The sequence below is a fragment of the Dromiciops gliroides genome, chromosome 5 (assembly GCF_019393635.1).
Source record: "Dromiciops gliroides isolate mDroGli1 chromosome 5, mDroGli1.pri, whole genome shotgun sequence".
NCBI lineage: Eukaryota > Metazoa > Chordata > Mammalia > Microbiotheria > Microbiotheriidae > Dromiciops > Dromiciops gliroides.
This window is the reverse complement of record NC_057865.1, coordinates 255,763,877-255,781,426: the sequence shown is the minus strand read 5'-3', so window position 1 is coordinate 255,781,426 and position 17,550 is coordinate 255,763,877. Positions and strand designations below refer to the sequence as shown.

At 38.7% G+C, this 17,550-nt stretch overlaps 1 protein-coding gene across 1 annotated transcript in view; it reads right to left on the bottom strand.

Moving 5' to 3' along the window:
* Positions 1-17,550, bottom strand: part of ACSS3 (acyl-CoA synthetase short chain family member 3) — a 244,414-nt gene that overhangs the window by 30,189 nt on the left and 196,675 nt on the right. The window contains exons 10-11 of the mRNA XM_043969220.1: positions 9,652-9,747; positions 2,983-3,046 (exon numbers count right to left, since the gene is read on the bottom strand). Of these exons, the coding sequence (XP_043825155.1) occupies positions 2,983-3,046; positions 9,652-9,747 (160 nt within the window). The remainder of the gene's footprint in view (positions 1-2,982; positions 3,047-9,651; positions 9,748-17,550) is intronic.

The window sequence follows — 17,550 nt, the reverse complement described above, 5'->3', positions numbered from 1 at the left end:
CAGCTCCTTGCTTCTCCATTGGTCAATTCAAACTCTGTCAGGCCCTCCCTGATTTCTCCTGTTCTTCAGTCATTTCATTCCTGTCCAACTCTTCTTCTTCCAACCCTTTTTTGGGTTTACTTGGCAAAGATGCTATAGTGGTTTGTCATTTCCTTCTCCACAACATCTTACAGATAGGGAAACTGAGGCAAACAGGGTGAAGTGACTTGCCCAGAGTCACACAGTAAGTGCCTGAGGCTGGATTTGAACACATGTCTTTTCTGACTCCAGGCCGGGTGTTCCATCCACAGTGCTACCTAACTGCCCAAGACTTCTCTTGCCCCTTCCATTTATGGCAGATCTGGGTTTTTATTGGTCTCTTTTGTATTCTCTTTGCAGTCTGTCTCTAATAGCTTCCTAAAAAGATTATGGTTAAATTGCACAACAGCACCACATAAATGATAAAGGTTTCTCAATTATGAAAATATGAACTGATGCAAAAGTTATAATAGGCAACTGGGTGGTAAAATGGATAGGGGGCTGGCCTTGGGTTCAAGAAGAACTGAATTCGAATCATGTCTCAGACACTAATCAGTACATATAACACAGTATCTGGAACATGGTAGGTACTAAATAAATACTAGGTGACTACTGTGTGATGCTGAGCAATTCACTTAATTTCTCTCAGACCTAGTTTCCTCTTTTGCAAAATGCAGATAAATATAGCACCTACTTCACAGGAATGTTGTAAGAATCAAAGGAGATAATAGATGTGAAGAACTTAAACCTTAAAACACTATGGAAATGTTAGTTATCATCATCATCACCACCAGCTTATTAAGGTTGTGGAAGGATGAAGAAGAGACAGAAGAAAGAGAAGAAGCAGAAGGAGGAGCAAGAAGAAGGAGGGGGGAGGAGGAGGAGGAAGAGAAAGACAAAGAAAGAACAACAGTCAACACATGAGAAAAGAATTCTTGCATTATCCCTAAAATAAAAGTAATAGCTACTTTCAACTTCTGCTTTCAGATTAAATTGCTTTCTATTAGAAATTGCCAATTTTTATTAAAGTCAAATAAGTTAATAGATGCTATAAGAGAGATGAACATTTCTTTTTTGCTTTTCATTAAAATGAACAGAAGTGGGGGGAACATTTCAAGATTAACCATCTCATGTCATTTTGTGCTTCTGGCTCTCAGTTTCCTTCCAGTTCTAACAGTTTAAGGAACAAACTTCTCCCAAGATCCTTATCTGGGACAAAAAAGTCTAGAGAAGAAGTTGTTTCTCCCCCAAGTGCTGGAATTTGCAGTCGGAAGACTTAGGTTCAAATTATAGCCCTGCCAATGACCACCTGAATGACAGTATCAAAGTCAAGGCTCCCCTCTAGAGCTTGATGGCCTTGCTTGTCAAAATAAAAGTGTTGGACTAGCCAGCCTCTAAGACCCCCTCTCAGTTCTATAACTCCCAGTTGTGATGTAGGTAAGAATAAATATAAAGGGAAAGATGAGTAATATCAGCCATGGGATGCACCAAAGCCACACTAATCAAAGAAATCAAAGTCATCAATATCAGTTATTGATCCTTGACAAGCAACATGGCCCCTGAGGTCATGCTTCATGCATTTCAGCTTCCACTGCTAAGGCAATACTTTTTTTTTTCTTTTAATTAATCCAGACCTGTGATTTCAAGAACATAAGAAGCTCCCAAGTTCAGGAACCCTTGCAACCAATGCAGTCAGCAATTCACCTTCAAATTACAGGCAGGGTTGTATGGCAACATTGGACATTTAAAGGATATTTCCAGGGTCCCGTAGCTAGTACATACCAGAGGCAGGGCTTGTACACAGGCCTTCCTGACTTCAAGGTCATCTCTTTATTCTAAACTCCATCCAATAAAAGACTAAATACACAAATCAAAAGGAATAAATCTATTTATATTCCAAGATGTCAAATGCAGAAAAGAATCACGATACATGAGAAGCTATCAATGGACTTTGATCTGTCTGGGTAAAAGGCCAGCAATAATGAGACTACAGATCATTCATGAGAATATATGACTTGGGGAGCAGCTAGGTAGCACAGTGGATAAAGCACCAGCTCTGGATTCAGGAGGACCTGAGTTCAAATGCTGCCTCAGACACTTGACACTTACTAGCTTTGTGACCCTGGGAAAGTCATTTAACCCTCATTGCCCCCACAAAATAGCATTAGGGTTAGGGTTTGCATTAGGGTTAACCCGCTAACCCTAATGCTAACCCTAACCATATATATATATATATATATATATATATATATATGACATGATCTTGAACTCTTTGGTCAAAAGAAATCTCCTATATTTGAGAACCACAAAACTCCCCAGAATCCAAATAAGAAAGAAGAAACCATGTCCTAAATAAAAACTTGACTACTGGCATGGGGCTTAGGATATATATATCAAGGAATTAAAAGACTATTAAAATTTAAACTGGCAAACAAGATATCAGGATAGACACACCTAAGAAGCTAGGGGAGATTGAACTCTATAGCAGAGAAGTCAGCTGGGCATGGCTACTGCATGAGCTCAAAGACAGAGATAACTCCAGAGGTCTGGACCACCATTCCAAAAGAAACCCCTCCCCGCCCTGACTCTCAGGAAACTTTCCATTGTCAGGTGGTCACTCCATCTATCCTCCATAAAAACCTTTGGCCTTTCTTCTGTACTGAAATATTTCTAAGCCATCTCCTTCCCTTGAGGCAAAGTCTTCCACTTCCCTCTGGTTCTCTTTCTCTAGTGCCCAAATATAAGACCATTTTATTCTAATTGGACTGTGTGAGAGAGTTGTAATTCTTTACAGAGGAATAGCAAAGGACACACAACACCTATTTCCCCTGTGACAACTACCATCATCACCAGTATCATCATCAGAATGGTCACCCCATACTGTCTCATTTTGCACGCTTCTATCTGGTCTTCTTGAAGGCAATGATTGGTGTCTTATGAGCTAGTTCTGGAAATGTTGCTTACTTGACCACAATATTTCCCAAGGTGCGGGTCTTCAGTTTTTGCATGTTGTCATCTAATATCATAACTGTAAAGTCAAATAAAAAATACATTTTGGGTCAAAGTGGCATACAGCATGCTATTCAAGTTGAAGGACTGGTAAGAATTACCAGACCAATAACTAAAAACAGAAATAAAGCATATCTTCACATTCTCCTGAGTCAAACAACAACAAAAAATGTCCTATAGAATAGTGTTTTCATTTCTAAAAGACAATTTCTCTACAAGAGATGTTTCCTTATAAGAGATATTTCTTCTAAGAGTAGAAACATGCAGTAGTAATAGTCTTCAAAACATACTCCTTGTTCAAAAAAATTAAAAATAAAACCCCCAGAGTACAGCTGCAGAGCCTATAGAGGACCATTATCTTCTACCAAAGACTCCCTAAAATAAGGTGTGATAAGGCTGGCATTTGATATTAATGCCACTGTAAATATTTTATATACCTTTAAAGATAAGTTGACTCTGAAAAAGAAGAAAGCTATATTCACCAGGTTGCTCAAAGGCAGTCACAAAGTTGGAAGAGATCTTTGAGATCTTTTTTAACTTCCTCTTTTTATTTTTTTTAAACAAATGCAGAAGCTGAGGCACAATGGTGAATTAAACTTCCCAAGGTCAAGAAAGAGACTAAGCAGCACAGTGGGGACTTGTTTTAAACCAGGGGGTCATAATCTTTTCTGTATCGTAGACCCTTTGACATTGTGGTGAGGTCTATGGACAACTCTTCAGAATAATGTTTTTGAACATATAAGATAAAACACAGGATTACAAAGAAAATCTCTTATACTGAAACAGAGGTCAATATTACAGTCAAAATACAATCAATAAAATATACAAAACATTTTTTTTCTTTTCTTTTTTGTGGGGCAAATGAGCATTAAGAGACTTGACCAGAATCACACAGCTAGTAACTGTCAAGTGTCTGATTGCAGATTAAACTGAGGTCCCCCTGAATCCAGGGCCTGTGCTTTATCCATTGTGCCACCTAGCTGCCTCAAAACATATATATATATTTTAAATTAATGAGGTTCTTCTAAAGAACCCTTAATTTAAACTTGTCTAGGGGCTGCTAGCTGACACAGCGGATAAAGCACTGGATTCAGGAAGACCTGAGTTCAAATCCAGACTACCCTGGGCAAGTCACTTAACTCTCATTTCCCCTCAAAAAAAAAAAATCAAACATGTTTAGCTCTTCCTCTCCCCCCAAAAAGTCATAATATCTCACCTGGGACCTATAGCTACCCATAAAAGAAAGTGAGCTATCAGAACCAGGAGATCTTTGCCCGGATATAAGCTTTGATATCACCTTACTGTAATCCTTGAAAGGGCTGATCTTAATAACTTTCCTGGCACTGTCACAGGACTTTCAGCACTAAGCTACCTCTGCTCTGAGATGGCACAAGAGGCTGTTGGCATCTGCTTTTATTAAGTTCTCTTCTCATTATATGTTGCCCCTGAAAATAAATCACCGAGTCCTCTTGAGATCTTAATAAATCCTTGTTGTTGCTTTACCTCCCATTTTATATGAAAAACAGAAATCAGCACGGCTTCCTTGGGAAGAGAAAGGGAGTTATTTCCTTCCCCTTACCTAAAGGTGACCACTTCTTTGCTGTGAATTAAACACACATGCAAGCGCACGCACGTGCGCATGCGCACACACACACACACACACACACACACACACATTTCTGAAATCCCGGAATATCTTGAAACAACTGGAAGCTGTCTGAAAAAACTGGTGTTTTCTTGAGTGTAAAACATTGGAGGCTTGAGTTCCAAGGCAGAGTTTCTGCACATCAATAATGACTTGCTTGCCAAAGAGTGAAAGGCTTTTGTCATAGGCGGCCCACTGGGCTGCAGAGCCTAACTCTTTCTTACAACTAGACATAAAAGCATTGCGGAAGGCCAAAAGATAAATGTGCTTAATATCTCCCTTAATCACCACCTCTTGGAAATGTGGGAACAAGCAGCCTTCCTGGCAAAAGAAATGCAGGGAGCAGACATGTTTCAGTAGGAGCATTTACTATAGCTGAACTTGAAATTCACTTTGCAGGGCTAAGTAATTCACCTGACTTCATCATGGCATTTCTGCTTCCACATAAGAAAATCGGTCATACCAAAGGATCGGTAGTGCTTTGTTCTAGAAGCAAATTTACTGTTTGAGAAACAAAAATCCATTTCACAATATGACAGGTCAAATAAAAAAAAAAAACCAAGTTTATTATGATAGGATGGAGCAAGTATCTATGTTTTTGGATCTTTGGTTCTAGTCTTAAAGTTTGTGGTAGAAAAGGAAAGGAAAGTCGGCTAGAGTCTGAGAAACACCCTAGATTTCAGAAGAGATTTCAAATTTCAGAGAAAAGATGGGAAGTTAGCACAGGAAGGAAGGGAATGAATGAAACTCTGAAGGCATGCAAATTTTGAGGAAAAAAAAAAGAGGAGTGTGGATGCAAAGGGAACTCGCCTGAACAACTTAGTTTTGGTTGGTTGGTTTGTTTGAAGATATGAATGAACAATATGAAAAAATATATTAATTAAACCCCTTAGTACATGCCAAGCACTGTGCCAAGGGCTGGGAACATACAAGTAAAAACCTAGATAGTCCCTGCTGTCAAAGGACTGTTACATTACATTCTAATTGGGGAAGGAAGAAAGGAAACGAGTATTTATTAAACTCCTCCTATATACCAGGTATGGTGCAAGGCACTTTACAAATACAACCCCATAACAACCCCAGGATGTAGGTGCTATTATTATCTCAATTTTACAGATGAGAAAACTGAAGCAGACAGTTGTTAAGGGACTTGACAAGGACCAGACAGTAAGTGATTTTCTAAGATCAGACTTGAATCCAGGTCTTTCTGACTCAGGGCTCAGTGCTCTATCCATAGTAGCCCCTAGCATGGGCAGCTAGGTGGCACAGTGGATAAAGCACCAGCCCTGGATTTAGGAGGACCTGAGTTCAAATCCAGCCTCAGACACTTGACACACTGACTAGCTGTATGACCCTGGGCAAGTCACTTAATCCTCATTGCCCTGAAAAAAACAAAAACATAGACTGTAGCATAGACTGTGAGATAGTACACAGAGGTGTGGTAAGGGAGGGGCACTTTGATTTAGTCAATCAACAAGCATTTATTATGCTCCAGACACTGTGATAAGCATTGAGGATATCATGAAAGGCAAAACCAGTCTTTCCTCTCTAGGAACCCACAGGCTATAAGTCTGGTAAGATGGGCAGAAGCAGAGGAGATTGGAGTAGACGGATGTCCACTCCAGAAACAATGGCAGAGCTGATTTTTTCATTGTTCCAGAACTTGGAGGAGGGATAGAGATGATGCTTAAGTGAATCATGCCTGAAATAGTGGGCCGGGGGAGAAAGTAACAAATCAGGGTAATTGGGGGTCTGAGACATGTACCGAAGTTGACAGCAAAGGTCAATAACAGATTTAATTCAAAAATAATTAAAAATAACAGATTGAATCTAGAATAATTATAGCACAGTAATAACAATATTAAACATGTTAACAATATCAAAAAATGTTGGAATGAGACAGCCCTCATTAAGGGAAAAAAAAAGGCAAGGACAAAAAGAGGAAGAGGCCAGCTTTTAAAAATATAATAACAATAATGAAAAGAGGATGCTCCAAAAAAAGAGACTGACTGACCCATCTGACCGATTCTCAGAGTGTGCATGTGACAATGATAACAACTAAGAAACGTCAATGTTGGCAACGTACTCATTTTGTTTCTGTTTCCTCTGCCAAGGATGATATTTTGTGATCTGGAATGTACAGAAAAAATATTGCTACCAGGGTAGATGTCCAAAATAAGGAGATAGTATGAGAGGCCCTAGATGCCCACAGATGAGTTCACATTACCAGGCCCAGAGGAAAAATATCTTTGGACACCAAAAGAAGTATCAACTATGATGCCTGAGGCATTATCGGTCATCTCTTAAAGACTGTGGAGAATGAGAAGTAACACAGAATGAAAGAAGGGCAAATATTGTTTCCTTTATTTTTGTTTTTAAGGAGAGAGAATAGAGTCCACAAACTGTAGGCCAATGAGCTTGAGATCAACTCTAGGCAAAATTCCATAATACATTATTAAAGAGATTGAATAATTATTGAATATCAAGGAAAGGGAGCAGTAATATCAAAGTGTGTGGCTTCCTTGAGAACAACAGGCCAAGCCAGATAAAACCCATTTCCTTTTTTGACAGCATAACTCTACTGGACAGATAATGGAAATGCTGTAGAAATATTTTATCCACATTTTAGTAATTGATATTTCATGCTATTCTTGTAGGAAAGGTAGAAGAATGCGGACTAGATTATAGTATAATTAAATGGATTTTGAACTTCTTGATCTCAGAACAAAATGTCGGCATTCCCATGACAACTTAGGAGATCTCCAGGTAGAATCTATTTTTGACCCTAAGACATTGAACATTTTAAAAAATATGGATTTAAAAAAAGGAGATGACATTTTTATCCAATTTCCAGATGACGAAAAACTACAGGATTACTAACACATTTGATGACAGAATCAAAATTCAGAGAGATTTTTACAGGCTAGAATTTGGGGTGGCATTGAATAAAGTTATTTAATTGGGATAAATTTAGGGGCAGCTAGGTGGCGCAGTGGATAGAGCACCAGGCCTGGATTCAGATGGAATTGAGTTCAAATCCGACCTCAGACACTTAACAATTACTAGTTGTGCGACCCTGGGCAAGTCACTTAACCCCAATTGCCTCACCAAATAAAAAAAAAAAATAAGGATAAATTTAGTCTTAAAATTGAGTTGAAAAAATCAACTTCACAAGTACAAGGTGGGTAGGGGCAGGACTAAACAATCACAGGAAGAAGATATGGAAGTCTTAATGGACTGCAAGTTCAATAATTGTCAATATTGTGATACTGCATTCAAAAAAAAAAGTTAAATGAAAACTTAGGGCATGGTAAAATAGATTTGTGGTCTAGAAATAAGGAGGTGATAACCCCTCTGTTCTCTGACCTGGTCAGGCCACATCTGTAGTACTGTCTTTATTTTTGGGGGAGTCAAAATAATAAAGTGGAAAACTTCTAATGTAGGGTAGTCTAGGAAATTCATAAACTATATCTTAGGTTCTTGAGCTGGGTTCCATGACCTTAAAAACATTTTGATAAATATATCTCAATATAATTAGTTTCCTTTGTAATCTTATGTATTTTGTTTTATGCATTTAGAAATATTATTCTTTTTTTTTTTTGTGGGGCAATGGGGGTTAAGTGACTTGCCCAGGGTCACACAGCTAGTAAGTGTCAAGTGTCTGAGGTTGCATTTGAACTCAGGTCCTCCTGAATCCAGGGCCAGTGCTTTATCCACTGTGCCACCTAGCTGTCCCTGAAATATTATTCTAATAAAAAGGTTCATAGTCTTCTTCGGACTGTCAAAGGGAACCATGGCACCAAAAAGGTGGAGAATTCCTATAATGTTTGCAGAACTGTTAAAGAAACTGGAGATATTTAACCTGAAGAAGACAAGACATAGCAAAGACCATGGAGTTTCTCTGCAAGCATTGGAGGGCCAACATGGAGAAAGAATATTTGTTCTATTTGGCCCTGGGGGGGGGGAATAAAGAGCAATAGATGGAAGATATAGTCAAATTTAGGACTATAACAAAAAAACATTCTTAATAATTCAAGCTAGTCAAAAGTAAAATAGGATATTTAGGTAGATAGCAGATTCTCACTCATTGGAAATATTCAGGCAGTGACTGGATAAAACATGTGCAAAGATATTTTATTTTTAAATTTATTTTTTATTTTATTTATTTTAATTTATGGATTAAAACAAGCATTTCCATAACACAGTATAATAAAAAAGATGATCATACATAAAATGATAAATATATTATGTACAACTTGCTATTCCTTTTAAATCTCTCTCTATAATATATATATATATATATATATATAGAATAGAATAGAATAAAGATATTTTATAAAGGAAATGCATTTTCAGGTATGACTTAGACTAAATGGGCACTGGGGTCCCTTCTAGTTTTGAATTTTGGCAATGCTGTTTGACTTTGGATGAGTCATTTAACTCCTCTGGATCTCCGTTTCCTTACTGGAGTAAGGAGGGTGAGATGATTTTTAAAGGACCTCCAGCTCTAAGCATTGGATAATTCAATTTCTTTCTAATTAATACACGTGTCTATGTGAAATATGTTAAGGTCTAGATTATAACATTAGCCTTACGACTATAAATTAGAAAAATCAATGTGGAGTTTCACTAGGTCCCTGCTTGACACATAACCTTTAAAGAGAAAAACTGTTTCCTTATAGTCATTATTTATATTTATTGCATGCCAACAATGGGAGGCTACGTGTGTATATATAATAAGGAACACATAATCACAGAATATTATCTTCTCTCCTAGTCAAGATGCCTTCAGTGAATATTTTTTTTCCCGTTACTAGATGACATCTATTGAGACCATATCTTGGGAAATTTATAGGCAGTTATACACTCAAGATCTTAACGAAATCAAGAGCATAAATCCACCAGCACCTAAAATGTAATTAACTAGCCATTCTTTTAGACACAAGAGAGGAGGTCAAAGGCAAATGGTCATTCCTTACCATTGTATCCTGGCACAGATTTTCCCGCTTGTCCTGGAGGAGGTGTTTTTGAATTTCCTAAACCAATACATGAGGCTGTAATTGGGGAGCCAGTCTCTAGGGAAATAAGAGAGGCTATTATTAGTCCAGCTAGGTTTTAAATCAATAAGCTTCCAATGAACAGTTCACACTGATATAGCATGCTTTACAATTTAACAAGCAGTCTCTTCAAAACAAACTTGTGAGGCGTGGTAACCACAGCCCAAAGAAAGGATGTGACTTAACCAAGGTCACAATCTAGGAAATGGTGAAGTCAGGACAGAGAACAGATCTTCTAACTCCAAACCACACACCAATCCTTGTTGACCACAGTGTTCCTTCCCCAAAGCAGGTATAGCTGAGGTTCCTTTAGGGCAGAGATTCACATTTAAACTAAAACACATCAACAGAGTGTTTCTCCTCCAGTAAAGAAAGCATATATTAAGTTAGAGAAACATGCTCAGAAGACAAAAACTAAGTGACCCTGGGAATTTAATAAGACATAATTAAATTAAAGATCGCTTTTTTTTTTTTTTTTAGTGAGGCAATTGGGGTAAAGTGACTTGCTCAGGGTCATACAGCTAGTATGTGTTAAGTGTCTGAGGCCATATCTGAACTCAGGTCCTCCTGAATCCAGGGCTGGTGCTTTATCCACAGCACCACCTAGCTGCCCCTAAAGATCATTTTTTTTAAAAAAGTCATTTTTTGTTGTTGTTGTTCTCATCTCAGATACATGAATACATTTTTAAAAAAATTATTCTTGTTTTTTTTTTTTCAGGGCAATGAGGGTTAACTGACTTGCCCAGGGTCACACAGCTAGTCAGTGTGAAGTGTCTGAAGATGGATTTGAACTCAGGTCCTCCTAAATCCAGGGCTGGTACTCTATCTACTGCGCTACCTAACTGTCCCTGTGAATACATTCTTGTGGGTAAGTAGCTGACACGTTTGGGTAGATAGAGCACCGGGCCTGGAGTCAGGAAGACTCATCTCCCTGAATTCAAATCCAGCCTCCAGACACTTTCTACTGTGTGACCCTGGACAAGTCACTTAACCCCGACTGCCTCAGTTTCCTCATCTATAAAATGACTTGGAGAAGGAAATGGCAAACCACTCCAGTATCTTTGCCAAGAAAACCCCAAAAGGAATCACAAAGAGCTAGACATAATTGAAAAGACTGAACAACAACACTTGCACTTATCTACTAAAAACTTTGGAATGGAGTGAATAAAACAGACTTCCTGAAGAACCGCATAAGGAATTGTCAAGGATTTCTGTCTCTAACACTGATCCTGCCACTGTTAAATGTTATCCCAAACATCATAAAATCCATATTTCATCGTTTTCTATGTACATAAGCCCCTGATCTTCAAACTAGTCATAATGATGGCAAAGATCTAGCTTCATGGGGAGTACTCTGCAGCCATGATAGCTTATTGTTTTTGGTTGTTGTTGTTATTGTTATATATAAGATTGTAGAGGTACTTTAAAAAGTCGATGATGTGGCGGGCAGCTAGGTGGAGCAGTGGATAGAGTACCAGCCCTGGATTCAGGAGGACCTGAATTCAAATTTGGCCTCAGACCCTTGACTTACTAGCTGTGTGACCCTGGGCAAGTCACTTAACCCCAACTGCCTCACCAAAAAAAAAAAAAGGCAACATTGTTTTACTGCCATTTTTAAGCTTCCAAAGAGTTCGCTTTACCCTTTACATATATACAAATACACACATACATACATGCACATGACATGTACACATATATACAGATGCATAGGCACATATACACACTACACAGGTATGTATAGGCACGATCATATACACACATACCATTCATCATGCATGCACATACATATTCACATATGCATATTTTCCATGTATGTATGTATACACCATGTAAGTGAGGCATGTTTACATATATACACTGAATATTCAGTGTGTGTGTGTAATTTGTTTACAGGCAGGTGCCTCCATTAGATTGTGAGCCCTTTAAGGATAAGGACTGTTCTTTGCTTCCTCTTCTATCCCTACCCCTTAGCACAATACTTGGCACATAGAAGGCACTTAATAAATGTTTATGGATTTAGATACACATACAAACATACAACCACATGTAAACATGCATAGGGATATGCATATCCATACCTAGACATACACATATGCATATATACACACTTTACAAATGCACACATATTATGTGTATATGTAAATGGAGGAAAGGGGTATTCTAGTGGTATCCTGGATGCCTTTAGTAAAGAAATAGCATTTGCATTGGACTTAAAGATATGCAGGAATTTAATAGAAAACTCAGGGGACAGAGGTCATCTTAGGTATATTATTTCAGTAAAAGTACAAAGATAGGGGGCAGCTAGATGGTGCAGTGGATAAAGCATTGGCCATGGATTCAGGAGGACCTGAGTTCAAATCTAGCCTCAAACAGTTGACACTTAACTAGCTGTGTCACCCTGGGCACTTAACCCTCATTGTCCTGCAAAACAAAAATAAAAACAAAAACAAAAACAAACAAACAAACAAGTACAAAGATGAAAGAACATAAGACTTATTCAAGATGAAGACAATTAATATATACTCTTATATTAAAAACCAATTATTAATTTGCAATCTATCCTTCTTCCTGTTCTTGTATAGACATTACTTCTGAAAAGGCCAATCCTTTTCTTAAGGGCATGACAGGGTAATGTAATCACTACTAGCCCCCACGGTATCTCCTGCTTACCTAGTTTGGGCAGGGCCCCACCCTTTTTGTTTATTCTGCAAAAACTAAGCTGTTATATCCTACCCAGATAGATCCGTGTGTCCTTGGTCCCTTCATTAGAATTTGGGGGGGCCTGGCTCAAGAAGGAGAAATAAACCAGAGAAAAGCTGATGGAACACCCAGCTACCTAGAGAGGGCTCAGGACTCATGACCAGGCCTCATTCTTCAGCTGACCTCTCCCTCCCCCTTGACAATAAATTACTGAGGAAGAGCTGAGCACTCTTAGTCCACCTCCTCATGAAAAATACCCCAAACAGGGGCGGCTAGGTGGCGCAGTAGATAAAGCACCAGCCCTGGATTCAGGAGTACCTGAGTTCAAGTCCAGCCTCAGACACTTGACACTTACTATCTGTGTGACCCTGGGCAAGTCACTTAACCCCCATTGCCCCACAAAAAAAAATACACCAAACAAAGTTGCTTTTTACTTGTCAAGGGAGTTCCCTGTCAGAAGGAAAATGCCTGATTTTTTAAAGTGTTTCAGACACTCCCTTTTTGTCTTTGGTTACCAAGAGATACCACGGACCATTAATTTATTAATTATTGGCCGGCTCTAATTGATATCTGGAAACTTTGTCTCTCAGAATTTTATTCACCACAAAGGTAGAGAATGGTTGAGTTTGTTCTGAATGTAGAGTGTGTGGAAAAGAAGGACATAAGTCAAGAAAAGTATGGCAGCACCCAACTGCGTAGGGCTTAAAATTCCAGGAAAAGGAGCTTGAATTCTACTTGAGAGGCAATTGGGAGTGGCCAGACCTATGCATGAGACAGCTTGGTATGAAGGATAAATTAAAGAGTGGAGACTGGAAAAAATGAATATAACAATCTAGAAGTGTGGTAATGAGTTCCTCTATCAAGGTAGTGACGATGGGAATAGAAAGGAGGAAGCATTTACAAGCGTTATTGCCTTGGTAGAATAGCTAGGATTCAGGAGCCAATTGGATACTACATGTGAGGAAGAGGTAGAAGTCCAAGATATTACCAAGTTGAGGCCTGAAACCAGGCATCCCAAGTCTAATTCTCAGAGTAACAAACATATGTGGGATCTGTAATTTTTTATTTGTTGGCTAGGCCTATGATTTCAGTGGTGTAAGGCACTCCTCATAAGCAATCATCCCTTCACCTCTTTATAGAAATATTCATTTTTCTCTATTTTACGCTTATTTGTATATCTGTCATAGCCATCTACTAGATTCAGTGCTCCAAGAGGACACTATGAATCTCCCCAAGTACCTAGGACAGCGCTCTGTACATATAGTAAATAGATGCTTGGTAAAATGTCTGTTGAATGAAACTGAATTACTTAACATATCAAGTCATAGTTCTAGAACCAATGAAAGAGCAAACAGACATTTTTTCTTATTTTGATCCCCAAATTCTCAAACATTTTAATCACATGAGAACTCGAAAACTTTATTTTTAACCTGAGAATACTGGATTTGGAGTCAGAGGGCTAAAGTTTAAATACTGCCTGCCTCTACTTGAATGATCTTTGGCAAGTCATCTATAACGGCCCTGGCTTTCAGTTTCCTTATCTGTGTAATGAAGAAGTTGGATTAAATAGACCCTAAATTCTCTTCCAGCTCGACATCTGTGATCACTTGATCCTCCCCTGCCCCCCCAAAAAGTCAAATTAAAAGTATGACAACAATTCATTGAGGTCCCTAAGGCATGATAATGTTTCTTCTTCCCACTTTCCAATTTCTGAGCTGACCAGATAATACAGATGATAATAGATCAGTATTATTTATCATAAGCATTAGGTGAATGTGCCAGCACAACCTAAAGTGAATGTCACCACTGATTCTAAGTCTGAGGGTACTGGAATGCAGGGGCCCGGTGGGCCCACATGCTCACCTATGTTACTAATCAACCAAAGTTGGTTCTGTGGACAAGAGAAGGGTATCCAATCCAAGAAATGCTACTAAGGCAGAATTGAGTTCAAGATGCTACAAATAGAGGATGCTTAGAAAGTGGCATTAAAAAAAAAAAAAGGAATTAATTGTACTAACAAGTGGTACCAATCAAGTTTTTGCTGTTTTCCCCAGTATGGGAACGAATGTTTTAACCTAAACTATCTTTTCACAAAATTCCACTTATTATTTTGAGATACTGAGGTAGTGTTACACTAGAATTCAAGGGGAGCTAGGTGGCGAAGTGGATAAGGAACTGATCCTGGAGTCAGGAAGACTCATCTTTCTGAGTTCAAATTTGGCCTCAGACACTTACTCGCTCTGTGACCTTGGGCAAGTCAATTAACCTCATTTGCCTCAGTCCCTCATTTGTAAAATGAGCTGGAAAAGGAAATGGCAAATCACTCCAGTATCTTTGCCAAGAAAACCCCAACTGGGGTCATGAAGAGTCAGACATGACTGAGCAACAACTGTGCTAGAATTCCATCTCTGAATTTGTCAGCCCACTCACCTCAGAAATTATTTTCTAATATTCTGTATCAACCAGGTATGTATTATGTCTCTCCAGGAGAATGTAAGTCCCTTGGGAGAAGGGACTATTTCATTCCTGTTTGTGCCTGGAACACAGTAGGTGCTTGTGAAATTCCTGTTGATTCAAATTCCATCAGCTCCAGGTATGATTTGTTAATAGATAGCTGTAAAGTGAATTACTAATTTCCTGGGCTTAATACAAAAGAAAAACAACTTCAGGAACTTGCTCTTTTTCTTCTTTTTTACAACATTAGCTTTTGTTTTCTCCACCTTTATTTTCCAATATATTGTTTCACCTCCCCCTATCCAGCAAGTCTTCCTTTATAATAAATAATTTTTTAAAGGATTTTAAAAAGCAATCCAACAAAATGAACACATCAGTGAAATCTGACATTGTATATACAATATCCCACCTCCACAGTCCCCCACCTCGGAAATAAAGGAGATGCATGCCTATATTTCTCCTTTGGAATTAAATCTTGTTCATTGGAATTCTGGGACTAGGACATTCTAAGCGATATATTCTAAAAGATGCTGTTACTCTCTTGTGGCTTTATTTTGAAGAAGAAAAAAAAAATGAAAGCAAAGCACTGTTGCCAAGTATAAACACAAGGAAGGATTACCTAAATCTCTGCAAATATTTAATTACAGTTGTATAATGAAAGCTCAACATTAGACATGCTTTTCTGTAAGTCCCAAACATCTTTATGCAGTAACATCATGCCTTCCTTGGCATCTGCCATACATTCATAGGTGGCACAGATTAAAATGATGTTTAAAAACATATCATTAACTAGCAACTATAGAAAAAAAAAAAGGGAAATCGCTAGCTTTACGGTCAAATATGTGTGCCATCTTGCTGTGTGTCGATATGTGTGAAATTCTAATACAGCTCTAGGGAATGTGTATATATTTTTTCCCTATATTAAGCTGAACTAATTTGACCTCAATTTTAAAAACCAGCATTGGAATAATAGGCTAATCCCCTGCAGGTTGCCATAAATAGAAAATGCAAGTTTTCATGTTTCAAACATTTGTCATTTAAATAATCTCTTTGTTTGGTGCATTTTGCTACATCCTCCACTCAGCTGTAAAAGTGATTTTCCTAAAGCATAGGTCTGATCATGTCAACCTCCTACTCCATAAATTCCGGTCGTTCTTTGTCATCTCCAGGATAAGATATAGCATTCTCTGTTTAGTATTCAAAGCCATTCGTTTACCTATCCTCCCCACCTTTCCAAGTCTTTTTACACCTTATACCTGCCTCCTTACATACATTGATAAAGTGACACTGGTCTCCTTACTGTTCCCCAAACAAAACCATCCCCCTCCCAACTCCAGGCATTTCCTTGGGATGTTCCCCAGGCATGCCATGCTCTTGATCCCCACCTCTGCCTCCTGACTTTCTTTGCTTTCTTCAAGTCCCAGCTAAAACTACCTTCTAAAGGAAGCCTCTCCCAATCCCTCCTAATTGTAATTCCTTCTCTCTGTTGACTATTTCCAATTTATCCTTGCATACAGTTGATTATACAAAGCTATTTGCATATTGTGTATATGTGGACTCCCTGAGGGTAAGGACTCTTTTGATCTGCAGGACTTTAACAAATAGTAAGTAGTCAATAAATGTTTACTGACTGACTTTCTCAGTCTAAGCTTTTATGCATAGAGTCCTTTACAATCTGTCATCAAACATTATTTCTATCTCATCACTCTATGTTCCAGCTGAAATGGCCTCTTTTCTAGCGAACTTCACCACTGCATTTGCATCTCTATGACTTGGCATAGGTCACCTACCATGTCTGGAATTCGCTTCTTCCTCATCTCCATCTCATAGGTTCCTTCCCTTCAAGACACAACTCAAGAACAATGTTCTTCATGAAATCTTACCCAATTCCTCCAAATGCTGGTGCCCACTCTCCCAAACTATCACATCTTTAGCGATACCACATTCATTTTGTATATATTTATTTATTTATTTTTTTGGTGTGGCAATTGGGGTTAAGTGACTTGCCCAGGGTCCCACAGCCAGTAAGTGTTAAGTGTCTGAGGCTAGATTTGAACTCAGGTCTTCCTGACTCCAGGGCCAGTGCTCTATGCACTGTGCCATCTAGCTGCCCCCTGTATATATTTATTCTGTATATATGTACATGCCTCTCCTGATATTATATAAACTCCTTGAGGGCATGACTTCCTCTCTCTCTCCCTCCCTTCTTTTCCTCTAGCCCTTATGAAAACATCAAGCAGGTAGTAAGTGCTTGTTGACTGATCTGAAATCTTGAGACAGCTCTTAGGTTTCTGGGTTAGCTTGGAATTTTTGGTTCAGGCCAGCAAGGGCACAGAAAAGACAATGCTCTTTGGGCTTTCCCCACAGTAGTTCTAAACCTTCTGGAGACTCCTGAATTATCCCAATGTTTGCCCACATGCATACAGACCCCCCCACTTCCCCCTCCCACACACACCCTCACATCCTAACACCAACACCACCATCCTCAGAACTTACTGTATTGTCTACTTCTTGGAGACACTTAACCAAGCAGCTTCGCAAATCTAACTCAAATCTCCATTGCCTTCAAGCTGCCAAGCTCCATTGATTGATTACCTCAAAGATCTGCGACTGAGTCCACATGGATACTCTGGCAATCAACAGATGCCACAATCTCTCACCAAAAGC